General features: G+C 40.7%; 1 protein-coding gene across 1 annotated transcript in view; it reads right to left on the reverse strand.

The window, feature by feature from the left end:
• Positions 1 to 25,644, reverse strand: part of LOC149460446 (carbonic anhydrase 13-like) — a 57,831-nt gene that overhangs the window by 28,496 nt on the left and 3,691 nt on the right. The window contains exon 2 of the mRNA XM_089679717.1: positions 11,290 to 11,487. Coding sequence (XP_089535843.1) covers positions 11,290 to 11,487 — 198 coding nt within the window. The remainder of the gene's footprint in view (positions 1 to 11,289; positions 11,488 to 25,644) is intronic.

Genomic DNA, 25,644 nt, shown 5'->3' on the forward strand with positions numbered 1-25,644 from the left:
GCATCTTGATTTTTTTTTTGTGTGAATAATTACAAGTAAAGTCATTTTTTTAAATCCAATTCTAGCTTGATATTTTTAACTGCATATTTTGTATTGCTCCCACTAATGGTGTGGAATATGGTGATATTTTACAAATATTTTACATTGTACAACTAGTACAAAAAATATACTGTACGTATAATAAAGCTCTTGTAGTAATGACTTTTGAACACTAGATGGCAATAGTATCAGCTATATTTTTGTTCTTTTGAACAACAGTAACTATGAATAAAGTACATACAATTCAAACATTCATTTTATTTTTAATCCAGGTTCCCAGCTTTCCATATGGCATTTTCTTAGCACAATGAGGAAGGGGTACAGATAATAATAAATGGTCATATCAACCAAATTACATAGCTCCCAACTGTTCGTTTTCAAGGGACTGTTCCTGATTTCAAGGGGCTGTTCCTGATTTGGAACACAGTCCCTCTATCCCTCTCTCCTCATCTGTCCCTCATTTTGGTCTGATCTATATAGTTGTACACAAAATGCACTTTTTATCTTTAAAAAAGTTTTTCCTGGTGCTAAACCTTTCATCCAATTTCTAAATTGCTGCATTTGTAAATTCCAAAAGCCAATGTAAGGAAAAGTAGTGGTATAAAAAGCACTATAACTAATCGTTTTTTTAAAATTCTCCTTTAAGAGAGCATGACGGGATGTGTCCTATACCTACATACTTTTGCTAATAGTGAAATTTCCCGGCTCTTTGCTGTGCCCGGGGAGCCATACCTGTACAGCCTGCCATGCAAGTGAATGGCTGTATGTGGCTGTACTTTAATGCCAGTGCTTAAAGACAAGCATCATTCAGGGAGGAAGTACAGGTATGTCCCCTCAGAAGCGTTCCTCGTGCGCACGATGCAATCTGTGACCGAGATCACAGATTAGGGTGCAGGGACACTGTGATTCACTAATCACAGTGATCACATTACCAATAGTAAACAACAGCTGTCATTCATGACACCATCGTTTTCTAATGTCATTTCTATCATTAGTCACAGTAATCACATGGTATAGGGCCAATCAAAGTGGCTCTTTATCATATGATAGCTGTGTCCAATCACAATAATCACGGTAGTACTCATTGGCTGCATGTTTGCAGCTGAACAGTGTCAGAAATTATTGCTTATACAGTATAGCCACCATGACATTATAAGCAATCACAGTATACATTTAAAAAAAAATACAAATCACCCCTCCCAGAGTAGTACAGTATCACTGGTGGTGGCAAGTGAAAACAAAACAACAACAACAAAAAAAAACAACAACAAATATCTCTCTCTCTCTCTCTCTATATATATATATATATATATATATATATATATCAGCAATTCTCAACTAGGGTGCCGTGAAGAGTCCCCAGTGGTGCTGCAGCAAAATGGCAAAAAAATTCCCCAATCCATCCAAAATACATTTTTCTCGCCAATAGTTACCCTATTTTCTTTACAGCGGTACTGGTCCACTGAGTCAAATCAGGTGTCACATGCACTCAGGAAGCCCCGCGGGCATCCCGCTCGCATCTTGCCAACCGATGTCATCATCGGTTTTTAAAAGCCATCCCAGTGACTTTCTGGGAGGCATGCAGGGCTTGCTGTTTGCTCTCTACTATGCGGTGGTGGAAGGCGCCATTCTGTCAGCAGCTGGGGTGCCACATGCTGGTGTGAGAGGGCAGAAAAACACATGGGGAGAAGTATATATACTGTATATATAAAATCTTTTTTTGGTTTGTTCGCTATGTGGTGTCAATTACTTTCTAAATGATGTGCTGCACTTCCTTTTATTTTGTATGCTGCTTAAACATTGCCTGTAATGCGAATGAAAAACACAGGTAACCTGCGCTCCACCAACACTGTGGTCAAACTTCAGCAGGGCAATGTGTAAGCAGAATACAAAAGAAAAAGTAGTGCAGCACATTTATAAAGTAATGAAAACCACCTAGCAAATTATGTATATATATATATATATATATATATATATATATATATATATATAATATTTTTTTTTTTTTTTTGCTAGGTGGTTTTCATTACTTTACACCCCAGTCAAACCAATTCAACTTTAAAATCACTGGAAGTCGCATGATTTCAAAGTCGGATGGCATTCCAACTTGAGTTGCAACTTGCAAGACATCTGCAGCTTGCAAGACACAGATGTCTATGCAAGTCACACCTAAAGTAGTGCAGGCACCAAGTTGGAATTGCACCAATATGACATGACATGATATGTTGTACGTGTGGACAATAGGGTGTGACTTGCCATACGATTTGCAAGTTGCATGGCATGGCAAATCGCATGCCAAGTCGCACCCAGTGTGACCAGGGTCTTATAAATGTTGTGCTGCACTTCTTTTTATTTTAGTATTCTGCTTACACATTGCCCTGCTGCAGATTGCCCACAGTGTGCATGCAGCACAGGGTACCCGTGTTTTTGTGCACGTTACCTACGGTAAAATTTTGATTGGTGTGCCCTGGGATTCTGCCAAATTTTACAGGGTGCTTTGGTTGAAAAAAGGTTGAAAAACACACACACACACACACACACACACACACACAAACACACACATATATATATATATATATATATATATATATATATACACAGTATCTCACAGAAGGGAGTACACCTCTCACATTTTTGTAAATATTTTATTCTATCGTTTCATGTGACAACACTGAAGAAATGACACTTTGCTACAATGTGACCTAGTGAGTGTACAGCTTGTATAACAGTGCAAATTTTCTGTTCTCTCAAAATAACTCAACACACAGCCATTAATGTCTAAACCGCTGGCAACAAAAGTGAGTACACCCCTAAGTGACAAGGTCCAAATTGGGCCCAATTAGCCATTTTCCCTCCCCGGTGTCATGTGACTTGTTAGTGTTACAAGGTCTCAGGTGCAAATGGGGAGCAGGTGTGTTAAATTTGGTGCTATCGCTTTCACTCTCTCATACTGGTCACTGGAAGTTCAATATGGCACCTCATGGCAAATAACTCTCTGAGGATCTGAAAAAAAGAATTGCTGCTCTATATAAAGATGGCCTAGGCTATAAGAAGATTGTTAAGACCCTGAAACTGATCTGCAGCACGGTGGCCAAGACCATATAGCAGTTTAACAGGACAGGTTCCACTCAGAACAGGTCTTGCCATGGTCGACCAAAGAAGTTGAGTGCACATGCTCAGTGTCATATCCAGAGGTTGTCTTTGAGAAATAGATGTATGAGTGCTGCCAGCATTGCTGCAGAAGTTGAAGGGGTGGGGGGTCAGCCTGTCAGTGCTCAGACCATACGCCGCACACTGCATCAAATTGGTCTGCATGGCTGTCATCCCAGAAGGAAGCCTCTTCTAAAGATGATGCACAAGAAAGCCCGCAAACAGTTTGCTGAAGACAAGCAGACTAAGGATATGGATTACTGGAACCATGTCCTGTGGTCTGATGAGACCAAGATAAACTGATTTGGTTCAGATGCTGTCAAGCGTGTGTGGCGGCAACCAGGTGAGGAGTACAAAGACAAGTGTGTCTTGCCTACAGTCAAGCATGGTGGTGGGAGTGTCATGGTCTGGGGCTGCATGAGTACTGCCGGCACTGGGGAGCTACAGTTCATTGAGGGAACTATGAATGCCAACATGTACTGTGACATACTGAAGCAGAGCATGATCCCCTCCTTTGGAGACCGGGCCGCAGGGCACTATTCCAACATGATAACGACCCCAAACACACCTCCAAGATGACCACTGCCTTGCTAAAGAAGCTGAGGGTAAAGGTGATGGACTGGCCAAGCATGTCTCCAGACCTAAACCCTATTGAGCATCTGTGGGGCATCCTCAAATGGAAGGTGGAGGAGCGCAAGTTCTCTAACATCCAGCAGCTCTGTGATGTCATCATGGAGAAGTGGAAGAGGACTTCAGTGGCAACCTGTGAAGCTCTGGTGAACTCCATGCCCAAGAGGGTTAAGGCAGTGCTGGAAAATAATGGTGTCCACACAAAACATTGACACTTTGGGCCAATGTTGTTGCCAGCAGTTTAGACATGAATAACTGTGTGTGGAGCAGGGGCGGACTGACAACTCATGGGGCCCCCGGGCAATAGGAGATCATGGGGCCCCTGTGTTCTTGCCCAAACTCAAAAAAGCCTATGAAAAAGGTACCAGGTACAATCTCAGTGTGCATGAACCCTTACAGTATGCTCCCTTCTCACATAATGTGCACTTTTGGCATGTGCAGACCAGGGATTATAAATTCAGATCTTACCACTGAGGTAACTGATGCATAAGAAAAAATGTTCCAGTACATATCAGACACAAGTTTTCAGTGGGTGGACACTTTAAATGAAAATCAGATATAAATCAATTTGTAATGTATGTTTTCAGTGTGTATTTATAGCTTGCTGTTGCTATTTTATGCAACTTAAAATGTTACTAAACCCAGGACCCTGAAGTCTATATATCTGGTCTCCCACAATACACAGAACATGGAAATGAAATTATTTTAGTGAATATAAACTGCTAAATACCTTTTCTCATCAGCAGTATATTGCAGTCTTGTGTCTTCTATCAGTGTCCAGCAGAGCATTGATTAAAGGTTGTAGGAGGAGTTTTCATTATCCTTTGACTATCCTATGAGGCTGCATGACCTATGACCCTCTGTCTGGACAGTGCTGATTGGCCCTGTGCTGATCACATGTGTGACGGGAGTCACTTTGGGTGGGGGGAGCCCATGGAACACAGCTCACGGAGAGGTGGGGAGACCCCTGTCTCAGCTTCCCATATCCCTCTTATGTGTAAGTCACCCTGTGTCTCTTAGGGGCACAGGGTGACTAATGGACGCTGAAAATGCAGTTGGAATTACTTCAGATGTGACAGTAATATTTATCAGCTATATGAAGACTATTCCTGGTTGTTGATTCTGAACTAGACATGTGAATTGAAGGAGCCGGACTGTCTGCTCTTTAGTGAGATCCTAATTCAACCAACCATTGTCTAGGTGTGAATTCCCATTCACCTTTTGTTTGGAGTGTTAAGTCTATTTCTGTATATAGCTGGGTTTGCATATGATCATGTGATCAGTCTCAGTGTGTATTGTATAAAAAGCCTGTTTGGTGTTATGTGATTGCATCAAATTGTTCTATTGCCTGTCTTGCTTGGGAGCAAACTATTTTGGGATGCATGTGTTTGTGTATTGGCTTGGTGGGGGGTGTCTGCTGATGTGTCTCTGGTTGCTAGATTTGGTTTGCCCCGCCCTGTGTCCTTATGCAGGGAGGTGGGTTGTTCCCTTGAATGTTTATATCTTGTGTCTGTGTTAAAATAAAGCAGTTTATTTCCTGGTTTCTTTCAAGTCTGGTGTTGTCTAATCTCAGATGGCCAGCGGTGGTGTCCGTGGATCTGTGTTCAGACAGGGAAGCGGAAGTCTAACGGAAATACCCTAGTGCAGTTGGGGTCCGGTTCCGTTACAACATGCACCTTCACCAAATCAAAAAAAATTCTCTAGCAATACACATCAAACTGAGCATGTGCAGAGTGCCTCCTAGGGCTCTGTACTATCAGCAGATAAATTGGGGACTGTGGAAGAAGGAGAGGATCACAGTAGACAGGATCAAACAGACTCATTACACAATGTGAAATATTAACCCCTTAGGTTCCACAGTGAGTATAAAAAGCATGCTTTACTGCATATACAAACTGATTTTACTTAGTGATGCACCAATATATTGGCCACAAATAGGGTTATCAGCGTGTCATTGACTTCTGTGCAAAAATCGTGTCCTATTGACTCCAAAGCAAAATCATGTCCCATTGAGTCCAATGCAAAATCACGTCCTATTGACTCCACTGCAAAATCACTTCCCATCAACTCCAATGCAAAATCACCCCCTATTGACTTCAATGCAAAATCGCATCCTATTGACTCCAATGCAAAATCACGTCCTTTTGACTCCAATGTAAAAACGTCCCCTATTGACTTGATTGCAAAAACACTATTTAAATTTTTTAATCACATATACACTATATTGCCAAAAGTATTGGGACACCCTTCCAAACCATTGGATTCAGGTGTTCCAATCACCTCCATGGCAGCAGGTGTACAAAATCAAGCACCTAGGCATGCAGACTGCTTCTACAAACATTTGTGAATGGGTCACTCTCACAAAAGTGGTAGGCCACGTAAAATGACAGAGCGGGGTCAGCGCATGCTGAAGCCACAGTGCGCAGAAGTCGCCAACTGTCTGCAGAGTCAATAGCTAAAGACCTCCAAACTTACTCCCAAAGTAGAGAGCTTCATGGAATGGGTTTCAATGGCTGAGCAGCTGCATCCAAGCCATACATCACCAAGTGCAATGCAAAATGGTGTAAAGCACGCTGCCACTGGACTTTAGAGCAGTGGAGACATGTTCTCTGGAGTGACCAATCGTGCTTCTCTGTCTGGCAATCCAATGTACGTGTCTGGGTTTGGCAGTTGCCAGGAGAACGGTAGTTGCCTGACTGCATTGTGCCAAGTATAAAGTTTGGTGGAGAGGGGAATATGGTGTGGGGTTTTGGTTTACAGGGGCTGGCCTTGGCATGAGCATACCAAGACATTTTGGACAATTTTATGCTCCCAACTTTGTGGGAACAGTTTGGGGGTGGCCCCTTCCTGTTCCAACATGATTGCACACCGGTGCACGAAGTAAGGTCCATAAAGACATGGATGAGTGAGTTTGGGGTGAAAGAACTTGACTGGCTTGCACAGAGTCCTGACCTCAACCTGAAAGAACACCTTTCAGATACATTAGAGCGGAGACTGCGAGCCAGGGCTTCTCGTCCGATATCAGTGCCTGACCTAATAAATGCACTTCTGGAAGAATGGTCAAACATTTCCATAGACACACCTTGTGGACAGCCTTCCCAGAAGAGTTGAAGCTGGTATAGCTGCAGAGAGTTGGCCAACTCAATATTGAACTCTACGGACTAAGACTGGGATGCCATTAAAGTTCATGTGTGTGGAAAGGCAGGCATCCTGATACTTTCAGCAATATAGTATGTATTTCTATATATATTTTTTCCCATTGTAAGACTTCTCCTCATCTCCTTTTTTTGTGACAACAAATGTTCCCCTCATTTTCTGTACCTGAGACAATTGACACCAGTAAAAATAAAGGGGATGAAACCCCCATCAGGGATACAGACAACCATAATCCGATTTTTCTCAGTCCATACGCAGGCTATGTTCCCAGTAAAGAAGCAGCAATGGTAAAGAAGCAGCATCAGATTGATGACGTCCCATCCTTCTTCTAGGGTAAATGGAGCTATACAGGGATTGCAACAGACTAAGAGTCCATGTGAATGAGGCTAAGTGCTCGTTCACAGAGACCTGTACAGCATAGAAAAATCAAACTTTTTATACTGCGCATATGTGACAAAATGGACAAAAAACTGATTCATTTATGTCCATTGATTGATTTATCATTCAATATTCAGTCATTACATGATGGCATTATCGTTTGCTCTCACAACTGAGTGTTTGTTATTTGAAAAGAAGTTTGAACTCTTTTTTGGCTAGTTTATGATTATCATAAGATTTTACTGCTTTTGTGAACTTTAAAAGGTAATATTGCCTAGGGAATTCACCCTTGTCTTGTGTAAGCTGATGATCCATCTCAGTACTGAGGGTCCCACACCACCACCTTCTCTTCTGTCATCAGGAAATTAGTTGTCTCTTCCTGGCTTGTGCAGCCAACCTATGATGACTCACAGAAGTGCCTGTGCAGTGCAATGGAGTTTTCCTGCCCCATGCAGTGGAAACTTATCCTAAACCTCCTAGAAAGTATGATGTCAATATCTCAGGAGGCTTCAGGCAAGAGGAAGGGGAAGGGGATGGAAATCAAGCCCAAATTGTGGGGCCTTGACCTGCTGAAAAGGTACTTTAACTCCTCAAAAAAATGTAATAACTGATTTTATAATGAGAGGGAGGGGAAGAAAATCATGGAAAGTCATAGATGGGGGTGAATGTCTGCTTTAAGGGGCATATTTATAAAACAGTGAATCTGATATTCATTGCAGGAGAATCCCCAAGTTATAAGTGATTAATTCACCACCAGTGAATGATTGGTGAAAGGCACATTTGCTTTATACATATGCCCCTCATGGCAGCCATATAATTATATAATTTTTTGTTCAGCCTGCAGGCGGAACAAGTCTATCCAATTCCTCCATCCACACTATACAATGTAGATGGATGAATCTCCCACTGCAGCTATTACATATTGACAGCTGAACCCATTTGGCCAGCAAGTTTTTGACCGGCTCCTTCAGTTTTTCAATTGAGAGGTATTGGGATGGAGGCAGCCCACAGGAACATCAGATGGTTCCTAATGAACCAGTTGAAATTTGAACAGTGTATGGCCTGCTTTAGTGACCCATGCAAGTGAATCTAAAGAACTCTAAAGAACTAGAGAAACACTTACCTGGAATTCACAGCCTGGATCATTTCAGGCAAGGCTAATAAGAGAATGTGTTATGTCTGTCTTAGTTCTCTTATCTGACAGTACAATTAAGCTTCAATGGTACATAAAATAAATGATAGATTAGAAATAAAGTTATTGATTGATGCTTTTTTTTATGGTATTATTAGAATCCAAGAAGATACAGAGTGGCCAACAGTCAAGGATGAAATGTGCTGGTTTAATCTGCTAAATGATGACGTATAATTGTGTCCTTATTACTGACGCAACTTTCATTATGCTTGTAAATCACTATCAAATGCAATACACCTTTATGAATGGATTATCCTTAGGGAAGTTTAATAGTATCAGGTAGTGAAATATTATCAAGGTCAGGCTGAAGTAATTTGTAAAGAATGGAAAAGTCATGAACCTGTGTATACTGGTGTACACATGATACAAGGCACAGTATACTTGGCCAGTACAGCTTTTTAAGGAGTGGCATGCTTGCGAGTGGCTGCCCATTAAAAGTTTAGATGGGTGTTCTCTGTGACTGTATGGGGTTTATTTACTAAAGCTGAAGAGCGCAAAATCTGGTCTACTTCTGCATAGAAACTAATCAGCTTCTTTTTCAGCTTGTTCAATTAAGCTTTGGCAATGAAACCTGGAAGCTGATTAGTATCTATGCAGAAGTGAGCCTGATTTTGCACTCTCCAGCTTTAGTAAATAAACACCTATATTTCCTATCCTGACACTAACCTCTCTTACACCAATACCCAGCCTGGATCAATAATACTTTACTGCCTGACATGACTGACAGTCTGACTTCTGCTTGCTACATGCAAAAACTACATGTAGCCTAGCAGCCTAACTAGAGGAGGGCGCTAGAAATATAAAAAGTGCTTCCTTGGCTGGATCATGCCCACATGTCTGACCATCATTTTATTGTGGCCTACGGCAGCACAAGAAGTAAATACACCAAAACAATAAACCAAAAAAGATTTCTCCTGCGCTCCGGGACCCAGGCTGGTGGCGAGTAGATGGAATTAAAACCTCCAGAGAAGCAACCACCGGAGTATCCAAGGTCGTGCAGCTCCAAACCAAGGCTGGGGGAGCCCGAACAAACTGCAAAGTAAAACAAGAAGCGCACCAACCTTGTGCATTACCTCAGTAACAAAAATTTATTAAATGAAGGAAAGGTACTCACAAACAGCGAATAAAAATAGGCATGTAAGTCCACCAAGGGACTTCAAAGGTGCGAGGCCAGCGCGAATCCCATCATGGGTATAGGTACTCAGTCCAGCTGACGCGTTTCGAAGGTCTCTGAGGAAGAAGGCATGACCTTCGAAATGCGTCAAATTTTTGTTACTGAGGTAATGCACAAGGTTGGTGCGCTTCTTGTTGTTTTACTTTGCACTAAATACACCAAAGACAGCATTTAAAACCTGGCAGAAGTCCAAACCCTACACTTCTATCTACTTAAATTATATCTATCATTATTTTCTCAGGAAACATTGTCTTAATTATCCCTACATGTGTTTTTTTCTGTTATCAAGAGTTTAAATAATGATTCTTTGATCCTTCAGCTTTATTTAACTAATCATTAAACTTGTATGAAAAACTCTTTGTTGCCTTTAGTATTGCATCAAATGCCCAGAAAGAAGACACATTTATCAACTGACAAACTTCCACAATCAGTATCAGGAGTCCAGATTGGCCCCAGAGCTACTGCCTCTAATCACTAATAGTTTTTGCAAGCCATGCTGTTGGTCTTATTTAGTAAAGCTGTTCAAACACAATGTGCAATGTGAGGTGAACTATAGCAACCAATCAAAATCCACTTTGTTGCTAACAGACCACTTAAGGAACATCTAAGCTATTACCAACTGAGCTGCTACTTCAATGACCACTACAACTAATGAGCACTACTCAGTACACCTATTATACCTTTCTGATGTCTTCAACACAGTTGACCACCCACTGCTCCTCAAAAAAAAAACCCCTTTCCCTTGGCCTTCAAGACTCTGCTCTTTCAAGGTTCTCCTCCTACCTATGTAAGCGCTCCTTCAGTATCAACTACAGCTTAACCTTCCCCTTTTCCTTTCTCTGTACGGGCCCCCAAGGCTTCATCCTTGGACAACCTCCTATTTATTTTTTACCAAATGAATAAAAATTTAAAATATTAACACCTTACAAAGCCATCCACAAATCTGATCCCAGTTCTGTCACCAACAATGTCTCAAAATGTTAACCACACCATCCTTTTCGCTCCTCCCAAGACCTTCTGCTCTCTAGCTCCTGTGTCACCTAAGCCCACGTTCATGTCCATGACTTCTGCAGAGCCTCTCTCATCCTTAGGAACTCCCTAACCCAACCTGCATGGCTATCTCTTAAACTATTTACCTTTAGACAATCCCTGAAAACTCAAGTCTTCAAGCAATCCCATGTTGCTTCAAACAACTGAATTTTACTTTCTCGAACAATTCACCCCCCCAGTTATTACCTTTTTTATCACTTGACCTTCCTTTTAGATTGTAAGCTCTCACGAGCAGGGCCCTGCTAACCGTCTTGTAATATTTTCTCCTTTTATTTTGTCAAGAACTGTGTAAACTGTTGGCGTTATATAAATCCTGTATAATAATAATTAGTTGCTGCACTTTACATATAGCCACTGCATATTTTACTTCTATGTTATTAAATCTTACCTCGTAACATAAGTCATGTTTTATGATCCATAACTACTACATTTGGGTTTTTGTAGGTTAAGGTAATAGAGGCTTTTATACCCAAAGGTCCTAGTCACAATATAATAGTGAAATTAAAAATAAAAATCGAACCTGATTTATCCTCTCCGTCATCAAATTCCACAGTGAAAGTGTGTCCACTGTTAATGATAACTTTTGCAGAAGGTGGATAATAGCTGAAATGGAGAGGCATCAGACTGGGGTCATAGTCGGCATCTTTTGTTATAATGTCAATAGGTGATTGACGGTCTCCATTGGCAAGGGGAAACAATTCATGCCACACCTCTGGGCCTGTGATTTAAACAAAAAAATTATTACAGTGTCACTGAAGATGGCAACATAAAAATTATTATCAAATCTTTCGGATCAATGAATAAGGCTCTGCTTTAACACCCTGGTCACATCAATCCTGACTTTGAAATCGTGCGACTTAGACTGAAGCTGCACGATTTCACAGTTGGGTGACCTGCCGATTTGAGGTGCGATTTGCATAGACATCTGACACAGATGTCTATGCAGATCGCACCAAAAGTAGTGCATGCACGATTTTGGAAATTGGTGCGGCTCCCGACCAAGTCGGAACCACACCGATATGACCTCTGTAATTGCAGACAATAGTCTGCGACTTGCCATGTGATTTGCAAGTTTCAGGGCATGCAAATTGCATGCCAAGTCGCACCCGATGTGACTAGGGTGTAAAGCACAATTGAACATCTAAATCAGCTAAATACATTCCAGGAGCATTAAACCAAAAGGTGTTCAATGCCTTACATTTCTTTTTCCTTCCAAAGAAGCCATCCAACCTGAAACTAAATCATGCATGTGAGGAGGTGTAGTGTGGCAGCAGTAAACACAGCAGAGTCCAGTTGCAGGTAAAAGAACTTGTATTAAAGTCAAAGTTAAACTTTACAAACTGCCTGCTGGGAAGACACTCCATCCGGGAACACTCACAGATTGTAATGGCAATGTGGAACAAAGCAAGTTTCAGGTATGCTGACAGTGTCTGTCTTGGAGGGCGGAATGCTACCTTACCGGTCTGTACCAAAATGGGAATATTCCAGGAAGGATGGAGTGTCCCTATCCTGCGCCTACTTGTCAGGAACCTTTTCCTTCAGTTATTCACTATCCCTGACAGACGGGTGACCTGTAACTACCATATCCACTCGCAAAATGCACGCCAAGCCCAGGACGGATTTTAAGATTGCCACCAGAGCATGCCTCAAGATTGCCACCAGAGTCACATGGGGCAGCATCATCCAGCCGCATCACTTCCTTGGTGCCCTAGGAAACCATAGAGGAGCATGTTCTTCTTGACTTCCTCTCCCTCTGCAATGCTGCTGTGGTTGAGCGCCATCTGCAGTGGAGGAAATAGACTGCACCTGCTTACACACACAGAGGAGGGACCTCTGGCTAATTCTTGAAAAAGCAGGTGCAGGGTGAGTAAAAACAATTGTCCCCTGCCAACAGTGGGAACCTTGCTGTGTGGAAGCAGTGGTCTCTCTGCAGAGGTCCAACATGTCCCCTGCTGAATCAGAATCAAAGCTCTCCATTCAATGGGGGAGAATAAGCTTTGCTGACTGCTGAGCTATAGATGGGACCTCTGCAATGAGACCACTGCTTTTGCATAGAGAGCAAGGGTCTCACTGTACAGGGGACAGGCTTTTCTACTCAGGCTGTGGCTGCTTTTTAAAAAAGGCAAACTGTAAGACACTGAACACTTTTTGTTTTGGTGCACCTAGAATGTATTTAGCTAATTTAAACAGAAAGTTTAACAGATCTTAAAGCTGACCTCTCAGCACAAAAACTTTTCAAAAATATTTAACCATATTTCTCATTAGCCACAAAGGATATAAATCCACTGTGTGTGCACTAAACACTGTTGTAATGTTACCTTGTGAAAGTAGCAGAGACATCATCATGGTGCTGTACATAAACTGTACAGAGAGCTGAGCTGCGGGAGGGACCCAGCAAACTCCACCCAGTACTGGAAAACTACAGGAAGGGGCTGAGACAAGACCAGTCACCCTGCACAAGCAGAGAAAGCAGCAGTGACCGGTCTTTATTACAGGAAGCTCCTGCAAAGGAGACATTTTTCACACTAGATTGTTGCACAGAGCACACCAAGATTTAAGTGAAATATGCATGCCTCATGTATTTAGTTGATATTTGGTTATCCAGGATTTAAGCTGTAACCCCTTCCAACCTAGCCCCGGAGTTCCTTTAATAGGGTCTGTATGTCTGGGGGGGGGCTGGAAGGATCATCGATCATGTGACCGCTATGATTGGCTGTCATAGTGGTCACATGACCAAGAGCCTGTCTTGCTGGCTACTCCTTGTTGGTTGGAACCAAGAGCTGTCTTGGACGGGTTGGTCTATGTGCTGGCAGCGAGTAGCACTCTATGGCCACCCAGTGATGCATACAGTATGTTCTGCATGTGGCCATTGAAGCCCACCCTTTTGTTGCCACACATACAATACTCATGTGGCCAGCAACATGTTAAAGATACCCTGAACCCGACAGCTATTTAAGCAGTCAATGTTTCTGCTATTGATTCCATTATGCAGAAGTCACTCCTCTGTGTGAGTCCTATGATCTAGCTTCACTTTATTACTGGGAGCTTGACTTCTGCCCTGCCCAGCTACTGTCCAGGAACCAGCATGCAGCCAATCACAATGAAGGTGAACACAATTTATTGATGAAATCTGCCAATCAATGTATAAATCCTTAACATATACAATTAGATCCAGCATATGAAACATGCAGTAACATAGTGTGTTTGCACAGATTCAATAGGTAGACATGAAATGTTAATTCTCTCAATCACAATGGAAGAGATAAATGCAGTGTATGGATTGTGATGAAGAGGAGCACTGCCTGTCACTTGCACTGCAATCTAATCTGTTATTCAGTACATTGCGTCTTCTGAACACCCAGCAAATCAGTGTGACGTTATTATCTAGGGGCAGTAAAGTAAAGCTGGATATGCTGATTAATGTTAGAAATGTTTCAGAACTTATCTGTGCGACCTTCTCAGCTGAACTGATACAGCTCAATATCTCATGACTCAAATGACATAAAACCTTCACAGATTGTTTAAAGCTGAACTCTAGACGGAATAAAAAATGAATGCAGCTATGTAAACATTATTACATACTTCAAAGCATTTTTACTGCAAGCATTGTAAGAGAATTCCACCTGGAATCATAGCTGAACTAGGGTGAAGAAAAAGTAGTAAAGGGAGACAATCAGTTGTCATTTGCTGACAAGAAGCATGCTGATAGAAGAAAGCAGAGTGACAGAGAGATGAGCTCATCCCTGTGCTGCTTCTTCTTTCACTGTCCATTCACAAGCTTGGGCGATTCCAGGATAACCTGGGCTCAGAGGAAGTGGGTTGAATGATATTGACCATCAGATTGACATCTAATGGCAGAAAAAGTACTGCAGGGGAAATCTCTAGATTGCAATAATAGTGGGTTTTGTTATTTTATATTTTAATAGGTTATTCATTATTTTTCTGTAATTTTCTTTCGTTTTTGGCTGGAGTTCCACTTTAATGTTATTGATTTGTTTTTGTTTTTTTTTTTAATGCTACATAGAGTGAATGTGTTATATAAACATTCTTAAAGTTATCTTGCGCTTTTCACCTGCCAGGCATAAAACAAGTTAATTTTCATTCTTCTGTTCCCAGCAGCACATACTTGTTTTCACTTTGCGCTCCACCTCTTCATTTGGTTGGCAGATGCTGAAGAAGCCCACCTTGTGTAAGTTATGAGTTACTCAGGTAGTAGCTTACATGGGGCCATGGGCCCTTTTCATGTGACAGTGCTGCTTGTCTCATGGAGTGAGTCAGTATTATTTACTTTGATCCTGCAGCTGTGGCAGGAGTAGGAAGGAAAGGTGAGTACTTACTGCTGTGGAGGGGGCACTAAGGAAAAACCTTTTACTTTGCCCTGCAAAGCTAAACTTGATGTTTCTGATTTACTTACATGCTGGTGGAATTTTACTCATCAGCTTTGTATAACTTTCTTCTGGACTTCCCAGTTCAGTCACCCTAGTTATTAATATTCAGTATATCTAAAGCCCAAACCTTTTTCTTAGTTTTAAACAATATCAAAAAGATGTGATATAATATGGATTGCTCCACATCTAAAACTAAGAATATAAATACCAAATAAATACCAAATAAAAATTGGATTTTCTGTGGTGCCAAAATCTCAGGAATTAAATCACAACTCAAGATCCTAAAAATACTTCCATATTATTGTGTACAAAAGGATGAAAATGGAATAAAACCAAATAGCTAGATATACAGTACTATTTGTCCTAGTGGCCATAGTCACCACGACAGAAAGTAAGGAGAAACAAATGTTGCTGGAAACAGAATAGAGTGGAAATCTTCCAGTGAGTACACTGATTCAAGTGAGAGTTGTCTTAAATTGGGTTTCCTCTTTCTTATAGCTGTGTATCCAGGACAGGCAAGGGAAATCTCCCAACCAGGGGCGAAGTGACCATTTGGAAACTCGGGCACTGCCCGAGGGTCCGGGGTCAGTAGGGGGCCCCATGAGATGCTCCTGGTACCTTTTTCATAGGCTTTTTTGAGTTTGGGAAAGGACACAGGGGCCCCATGATCCCCTATTGCCCGGGGGCCCCATGAGTTGTCAGTCCTCCCCTGCTCCCAACATTCACTACGCTATCCAATACCTAAATAAAAAATGTGTTTAAGATATACAGCACTATGAGAGGCCATTCACAGCTTAAAGTGATTGTAAAGGGATTTTTTTTAAATAACTAACATGGTATACTTACCTTCTCTGTTCAATGGTTTTGCACAGAGCAGCTCCGATCTGCCTGTTCTATGGTTCCCCGCTGATGCCCTTGGCTCCTCCCCCTCTTCTGAGTGCCCCCATAGCAAGCCACTTACTATAGGGGCACTCATGCAGGCTCACTCCTAAGCCACCTTCTGTGTGCCCATTGACACACACAGTGCAGCTCAGCCCCACCCCACTCAACCCCCTGCACCCTGGTTGTGATTGACAGCAGCAAGATCCAGTGGCTCCCAGGGCTTCTTCTGAGACAGTGAAGAGCACTAGATCGACATCAGGCTCAGGTAATGGGGGGGAGGAGCTGTAGACAGAAGGCTTTTTACCTTAATGCATATAATGGATTAGGGTAAAAAAATAAAAAAAACTTCTGCCTTTAGAACCAATTTCAAATTCAGGTGTGATTCATTAGCACGTTGTGTCACACATTAACGTGTTTTGTTAAGGCTGCCAATTCGTGTGAATGGGCTGCCAGCGCACCAGAATACACAAAAAACATGTACCAGTACCATTTTTAGCAAAGCAGTCATTCACAATACAGTAGTGCAGTACCATGCACTGCAGTGCACTGCAACACACGTGTATTGTGGAGAAGTGTTAGGGGGCCATTTGAAATGAATGACACCCTACATTACATGCATTGTCACAAAGCAAAGATGTGACCGGACCCCAAAAGAAGGTCCCAGTCTCTCTGCTGCAGGATGACTGAGACTCCTCTTATTGTTATAAGGAATGCAGGCCTCCATGGCTAGAGGCTAGAAATGGGTGTCCCTGAAATGTTTAACATCTTTATACATAAAATGACAATAGTTTGGTAAACTGACAATTTTAGCCCCCGGCAGAACTACACAATAGCATGTAATCCTTTGCTGCAGTCAGCATATAAAAAATCCAGCTCAACTAAGTGACATCACTGCTTGACATGGGTGAGGCCAGTCATAGTCAGCTTGGGGATTTAACTCTGCCCCAGTAACTGTATAGCTACCTAATCCTTTTTGGGTGGATTTATAGTGATTTCTCCAAAATACTGCTTTGATTAATCATTAGCGGAGGAATTCTGACACACATTGGTGGTATTGAGAACTCTGAAGTGAAGAAAGACATGTGTACAGGAGCAACAGGTATAGTCTAGTCTAGTCTAGTAAAGATAGCCATACACGGATAGATTTATCTTGTTCAAATTGCAGTTTGAACGAGAGACATCTAATGGATTCCGCCATCTAAGCTAAAGAGCATGAATGTAGGAAGGCTATTGTACAAGGAGTGACAATTTAGTTCTCTGAATGCCCACGATGTAAGACTTTGTGTGGAGTCACATAACCATTCGCACCCAAGTGTGTTCTCACATGTTCTATATCACACTTGCCTGGGTCACAGACCGGTTGACTCAGTCTTTTCAGAGTAGTAGAAGCAATAACACGTGTGTGCGCTGAGCTGTTTCCACAAAATGAGTGACAGGAATTCGGAACAACAAATAACATCAAATTTTGCATGAACATTGGCCAAGGTGCAAGTGAAACTTTAGATCTGTGACAACAAGCTTATGATGAACAGTCCATGAAGAAATCAAGTGTGCTTGAATGGCATAGGCAGTTTAGGGAAGGGCAGGAAGATGTCCAGGATGATGCAAAAGTGGGCAACCAAAACACAAAGGACAGATGCAAAGGAGGACAGAGTGCGAACTCTCCTACATTCGAGATTGAGTGTGCAGATGATGGTTGAAGAATTGAACATGAACAGGGAAACAGATTCTAATGGAGGATTTGGGCATGAGAAAGATTTCCACAAATATGGTGCCTCTAATCTTAACAGAAAATTAGAAAGAACATTGTCTTCAAATTCATACGATCTTTTGAAGAATGCAGAAGTATTTGATTGTTTTTCTTATAAAGTGCATTCTGGGAATGCAGTTATCACACCTCATATTCTGACAGCCAGCACTTAGGGCGGAGCTTGATTGATGTGACGTCATTACGTTTTTGGCTGCCAGCTACTGCGCATGTGCTGAGTAGCCAGGCTCGTTTATGTGATTGCTGTTATGCTGTTGATGCTGGTGTCGGCTGGGACACCTCTTGAATAAGTGCAATGAGTACCTAATAAAGGAATTGGTTTTTATAAAATTGCACCATGAAGTCTTTCTGTTTCTCTCGAGTGCTTGGCATTTCCCCCCATGGATACGTTTGAAGGTGGTCCTTTATCTATTGGAGAAGTGGATTTTCGATTAACTACAAAGTTTTTCATCCTGTTATTTCGATCGATGAGGATCGCTGTGTTGCAGAGTTTCCGTTTCTGAAGATATATTTATGGATGATCTGCCATTATATTATCAAGGTTTTTTGGTGAAATTTTTCATATTTAGACACTTTTTTTGCACAAAAGTTTTTTGCACTTAAAAGTTTTTTTATATATTTTTTTGTGGTATTGGCATATATATATTTTTTTCTGGACTTATGATTTGATGATTTCTTTATATATATTTATATATTTATACACATTTACTAGCGCAAATTATTTATTTATTGGTACACTTTTTATATATGGTGATTTTTTGCAGCTGGTACACTATTAGTAAGTTATATAATTTTGACCATAGGCGCTATTATTAATTTTTCTTATAGCCAGCACTTAGTAACTGTGTCTGATTCAACAATTCCCCCCCCCCCCCCCCCTCCGGCTTCTTCAGCAAAAAAGTCAATCGAAATATGGACTTTTGTTGAGATGGGTGAGGCCAACAAGGCCATCCACAGCTCAAGCTCAAGAAATTGAAGCCATGTATGCCAGGATTAAAGTGGTATTAACGGCATACATTTTTTCCAAATCAGATGAATACATAACTCACATGAATTTGTGTTTTTTTTTGTTTTGTTTTTTTTAAAACAAAAAAAACTCAGATGCATGTAAGTTGTTATTTTTATCTGATCAGGCTGCACTCCGATAATGTAATATTCAGGTTTTTTTTTTTTACACAAAGCCACAAGAAGTCACATTCTAACAAGAAAACCACACTTTAACACATTTCACCCATCAGGGCTTCATCATAGAGATCAGCTTGGGAGCGGAGGATAACTTTACACACTGTTCTGTGTTGTGCTGCGTTTCTGTAAATGCAGCATGTCCTATTTAAATGTGTTTAAGCTGTAGGTAAATCATATACAATAAAAAAGATAGTATATGTAAAGAAAATCGATACAATAAAACTATTCACATTCTTCATAAAAACCAACTCATAAAATATATTGATTTTTACTATTATCAGCAAAACCAGAAAAGTAAACATTTAATTTACTGTCCTGGTTTAATCGACTGTCCTGTACTGAAGATATCTTTTACCGCATATTGTGTACTTAAGGTCAGTCACATGGGCTTATCAATTCACAACAGAGCAGCACTACATCAGTTGATAATACAATGTGTAGAGTTCAAACCGTAAAGAATTAGAACATTTTAAATTAGCTGTAATATTGTCATTGTCACAGAAATGCACGCATTTAAACTTCAAAATCTTCCAGCAGAAGCAAAAGCATGTTCTCCGTTTTTGAAGTAATAAGTAACAGTAAATAAAAAATAATTATTATTTTTTCAGCAGAAACATCACATTAGATACAGAATTGTATCATGCCATGCTAAACAAGTGTTCAGTTACTTACCTTGAAAAAAAAGTGATGTCAGTTTGTGGGCGGGGCCAGTTAGTTGGTACTAGAGATGTGCACAACGGTAACATTTGTTTTGCTTCAGATTCAGTAAATAAATAATTTTGCTAGTGATATTCTTCATGTTATAATTATTCATTTTTAGAATTTGTTTTGTACATTCGGATTCATTAAGTATATTCATTGTTCCGAATCGATTAGTATTTTTGGAAATTATTTCAGAAGATTGGCTGTATTCATTTTAACGTGTTGCTTTGTTGTTTTGGGAGATTACTTATGCACCTGAGTCATCCCTGCTAGTCTAACCCACAAATGGAATGAGATAATTGGACGATGATGACTGGCATTGCATACCTCTGAAAGTAATGAATGTAACCAAATGAATTTCAGATCCATTCCTTATGTTATGATTTGGAGATTCTGATGGATCCATTTCCATCCAACTCAAACACAATAGGTAGGAATCATCTCATTTCACTTTTATACCTTACTGTATTTATTGCAATGTTTCCATTTCGTATGAAGTGCAATACTTCTAATAAAGAAAAATGTTAGTACAAAAAGAATCATGATTATTCAAGAGCCAAAGACTAATCTTGCTGCTCTCATCCAAATAAAACGAAAGGATCTGAATCAATCTGAACCAATTGTTATGTCGTTACGTTATTTTGGATGCTTCAAACATTACCAAAAGTCCCAAACTATCGCATCATGTCATCCGAATGAAACAAATGAATACAAATTAATTAACCAGTTTGTTACAGTTTATTTCAGATTGTTTTGAAATTCATTACTATTGTAATTTCGTCTGAATTTCAATTCTTAAAGAAGTAAATTGCACATGTCTAGTTGGTACCTGATATGGAAGAATGACTTGACTTGCAGCACAGTGGCTAAATGGTTAGCACTTCCGCCTGGCAGTACTAGGGTCGCATGTTCTCACTGTGCCTGCGTGGGTTTCCTCCAGGTACTCCGGTTTCCTCCCACACTCCAAAGACATGCTGGTAGGTGAATTGGCTCCTGTCTATAATGTCCCTAGTATGTGTATGTATGAATGTGAGTTAGGGATCTTAGATTGTACGCCCCTTGAGGGTTAGGGACTGATCTGAATGTACAATATATATGTAAAGCAATGTGTAAAATTGAAAGCACTATATAAGTACCTGAAATAAATAAATAAAATAAATGACGCACAGAAACAAAGTAAAAGCAAAGTGGCACAATTATTGCTTGGTTAAAGTGAAACTTCAGGCTAAGGAATTAAAATTGGTGGACAGGCAGGATTTTTAAAGTAGAAGAGATATGCTTTGTCTCTTCTGAATTAAGGCTACTTACCTACCTATCCGCCCTTGCACAGCGAGCCTCGAATCTGACTGAATTGACTGAACTCCTGCACATGCGTGGGAGTAACATCATCCACGACCAATTAGTGACAGTGGCCGGCGTTTGAGACCCGGCAGCCACACACCCGAAGATGTCAGCGACCAGACGTGGAGCTTGGGGACACCACATCACTGAGGTGAGTATTGTTCCACTTTAAGTGAAGGTAACAAATAACACATGGAGAATAGCAGACAGATACTTGGCTTAAAGCCCTAACAGGAATTATGTGTTATCATCCCAGTGGTCACACTGACAGCAAAGAAAAAACATTTTTCAACCTCTCCTCGCTCCAACATAAAAGTGCTTTTTGTTTGAAACACTTGCTTCATTTCCTGTCCTGGTGACAACACAAGAACTAAGGGCAAATCAGGCAACTGGAAAATGTGACAGTGGATAGTTTTTTTCCTGTTGTATTAAAGCCTACGTTTAATTCAATTAAACAAAAAAACATCACAAGGAGCTGTAGTTTAATTCAATAATAAGTGTCCCTTGTGCTGGTGGCTGCTGTATTACTTCAATTATCTGCCCAACCCCCATACCCCATCAATGAAAAGCCCTCTATGAATGGATGAGGTGGACCTTTCATTCATCCACATGTTCTCCATTCATAGAGTGCTTTTCATTGATTGAAACAATAGTACAGCTTTTATCAGTTAAAGAGGCTGGTGGAAAGGATGGGCACAGTTGGCACTTTTGACGAGTGCCTGTGACACATGTAATAGCTATTTGGGGCCTATAATAATTTTTACCTTCATGAACATTATGGTGAACTTTTGATAGATATCTACTGTAAGTTCTAAAGAAATTCCAGGAAATGGACATTTTGAGAACTGTTGTAATAAAAGGGGTATGTGACAAATAACTGTGGGGGATGCCACTTCAAAGGACTCGATTGAGGTGAGGGGGAAGGAAGGCAGATGGGACTTCCTGTCTTTTTTTTAACAGCTGGTGACCTAAACTGACCAGTGTCTTGAGCCCACCCATTAGAGGTTAAGATATGTGGAAGGATATGTGGAAGGATGCGACTTTACCTGGGTGGGTGAGTCTAGGAGTGGTCTTTTGCAAAGAGTAACACCAAAGCAAGACCCCTCTCTCTCGAAGCCCAGTCATCAGGATGCCTGCGTAATGTACCATCATTATTCTATGTTTCTTTCCTGTAACTTTCCTGTAGTTGTCTCTATGTATTGGTAACATTCTGTATTTGCATTGTAATATCACTACTTTAACCCCTGGTTCACATATACGCAGCGGTGCGGGCCGCATTTTGCGCGGGCACGAGAGCCCATTCATTTGAATGGACTCCCGTGCCCAGTGACATGCAGGGAAGTCGTCCCTGCACTTCTTCTGAAAATGCAGCCCACACAGGAACCTCGGTTCCCAGTACAGTTGCGTTTTCCAGAACTAATGGCACCCGCCCGAGGGTCTGCATTCCTCTGTGCGGGTGGTGCGGCTGCACAGATTTTCATGCGGATCTGCAGTGGCACCACCAGCACAGATGTGACCCAAGTCTTAAAGTTATACCAGCAACATTATATTTTGTTATAATGGATTAATAGCAAGCTTTTTTTCTGTGTAAATAAATTAGATCTTTATTTTTGCACAGTTGTTTTCATTTGGTATTAACATTATTGGTAATAGCCACGTGAGGATTGGCTAAATTCATGTATAGACAAAAGGTTGTAATCATTTATTATATTTATCATCAAGTGAATAAGTGAGGTGGCAGAACCGCCAAAACGCATGTCCAGTGGCTGTAATAACTGCAGAATAAGAACAATTACTGATATGGGCATGTGTGTGAATGCCTACACTAAGCAGCCAGCAGCACAAGGGACATTTCTCAGTCAATGTAAGTCCTATCCCGTAAGCTTATTAAAACTTTTATTTTTTTATTTTTTATCACGGGACTTATTATTTATTTTATGTATATAAATAAATATATATATATTTTTTTTTTTTTGGGGGGGGATATCACTATAATTTTGTAGTCATATATATGTTTTTTATTTTTATTTTTTATTTTTTTTATTTTGTGCACATTATGTTTATATAACAGGAATGCCAATGAAGACAGAAAATGACACACATGATTGTTAACATGATTGTTAAATAGAGTTTAATGTGCTGCATATGTGATGCACCGCTGTTAATCACTGTAACTAAGGGTAATAATATTTAACGCATGTTTAACATAGAAGGGAAAGTGGCAGCTAGTTAATATAATACAATTAAGAAATCTGGTTAGCATCATCTGGCGCTATTTAGTGATTATATAATTATTCTATTTGGATGGTCAGTTATAACCAAACAATTATTAAAAAAATAGCTGAAAAAAACTTAAAACTAAAAAAACAGTTTAGCTGAAATTGAGCTATCATGGCCTTTTCACACCACTGCATTGTGATTAACACAACGCAAAGTAACGCACATTACATGCCTTGCTGTGCTGCTGTGCCAATCATCATGAATGGCACCCCAAAAACTCAAGTGCACCATAGCACGGTACAACCCCTTTTTCATATGTTTTGTGCTGCGTTTTAGCCTATTCATTTTGAAAGGGTTGGTTAACATATAATAACGAGTGTGTTGTAGTGTGCATGGGCCCCCAGTGTTATCCAGTGGCCGTATTCAGGAACACCACTAGAGTTTCAAGATTTGTCCTTAAAAATTTTTTGTATCAAGAAATGTTTCTGTTTACATATCTAGCAATTGCAAAAAACAAAAAAAAATTTCTGTATATAAAATTTGGTGTGCTGCTTTACCAAAAAAATTAATTTTTACTTATATGACAAGTATAGGGGGCTGAATTACCCATTGTGGTCATATCTCTTGAGGACCACAAAGGTGAGTTGTTCTTAAAATTTCTGCATTTGTTTCAAATGAAATCAGAATCAAGATCTGTGTACAGCTGTTTATTTATGCAGGATTTGTTATTCTGTGCTGCAATAATATGGATTGAATAAGAGAGATTTCTTGTGTGTTTCTTAATTTATTGAGGTGTTGAATGTGAGGTCTTTCCTTTAGCTTGCAGATAGGTGAGCTTTTGCACAGGGGAATCAATAAGAGGTGACAGTAGTGGGAAAGCAAAGCTCCCTTTCACACTGGGCAGACGGTGTTGGATGAAAGGTCCGTGTCTGCTCAGTTTATGCCAAGTGGACATGGACCAAGCCCGCTCTGCTCTATGGGTGGCTGGCAGCAAATGGACTTCCTGTTCATCTACACCCAACTGCCCTCTGATCCGATCTGCCTAGACCGTGGGGGACGGATCCCCTTCTTTTTTTTTTTAGTGGACTGTATCGGATTAGAGGTAGGCAGGTGTAAATGGACACAAGTCTGTTTACACCCGTCAGTCTATAGAAGTGAATGGCCATCTGATCAGTACACATGTGCACACCAGAAAATGTTGTTGTTTTCCTTTAGGTTGCACTTGTTAGGTAGAAAGTTTGCTTATCTGTTTTTGTTGTGTTGATCCATTACGTTTCCTCGGGATTCATTTTGTATATTCGTTATACCAGGTAGATTCCAAAGGTTATATAATCCACCCGATATAACTTTGAATGGATCCGAATTCATTGTGAATAGCTGTGGTTGTTAAGGAGTGGGCAGCCGCTGTGTCCTGAACAACTATGACTACATGACAAGACATGGTTACAAAAATGTTGTAAAACAACGTGAGGGTCCCCCCCCCCCCCAATCATACCAGGTCCTTTTGGTCTGGTATGGATTTTGAGGGGAACCCCACGCCATAATAAAAAATAAATGGCATGCCCCCCCCCCCCAAAATCCACACCAGACCCCTAACTGGCCATGCAGCCTGGCAGGCCAGGAAAGAGTGGAGACAAAGGAACATCCACCTCCTCTTGAATCACATCAGGTCACATGCCCTCATCTCCCCCAAAGCACCTTGTCCCCATGTCAAAAGGTGCCAGGGGCCTCTTCCCCACAACCCTGGGTGGTAGTTGTGGGGGTCCGTGGGCGAGGGGGTTATTGGAATCTGGTAAAGGTCTGGTATAGATTTTGTGGGGGATTCCACTGCATTCTTTTTTAACTGTTGGCATGAGGTTCCCCTCAAAATCCATACTAGATCCAAAAGGCCTAGTATGGATTAAGGGGACCCCCATGTTGTGGTTTTTTTCTTTTATTTAACCAACACTTCTTTTGTTTACATTCTGCTGGGGAATCTCACTGACTACAGATGAGTGATGGGTGTTAAGGACATGGCAGTCATCCACTCCTTAACAACCAGCTACAGTCACAAAGAATTTGAATGTTATTGAATATATTTGAAAATGTGATGTCATCTGAGTGAAACGAAAAATGAATATATTCCCTTTTTTTTGCTTGAACTTTTTTCGGATTCGTTGTCATTCGTTTTTATGTCCATTTGGAAACTCAGATGCATCCACATCTTCGAAAATGAAACTTGCACCTGAAAAATGAATGGCAACTAGCTGAATCGGACATGTCTACCGATCATGTTTCTCTGTATATTCTGTCTGCTTCACTGTATTATTATAATTTTCTGTTTTGATGGGGGAATTGTTTATTAAACCCAATACATTTTTACCAAATACATAAAATGTTATGTATAGAT

The sequence above is a fragment of the Staurois parvus genome, unplaced genomic scaffold (assembly GCF_062004578.1).
Source record: "Staurois parvus isolate SC_StPar_1 unplaced genomic scaffold, SC_StPar_1.0 ptg000230l, whole genome shotgun sequence".
Classification (NCBI taxonomy): Eukaryota; Metazoa; Chordata; class Amphibia; order Anura; family Ranidae; genus Staurois; species Staurois parvus.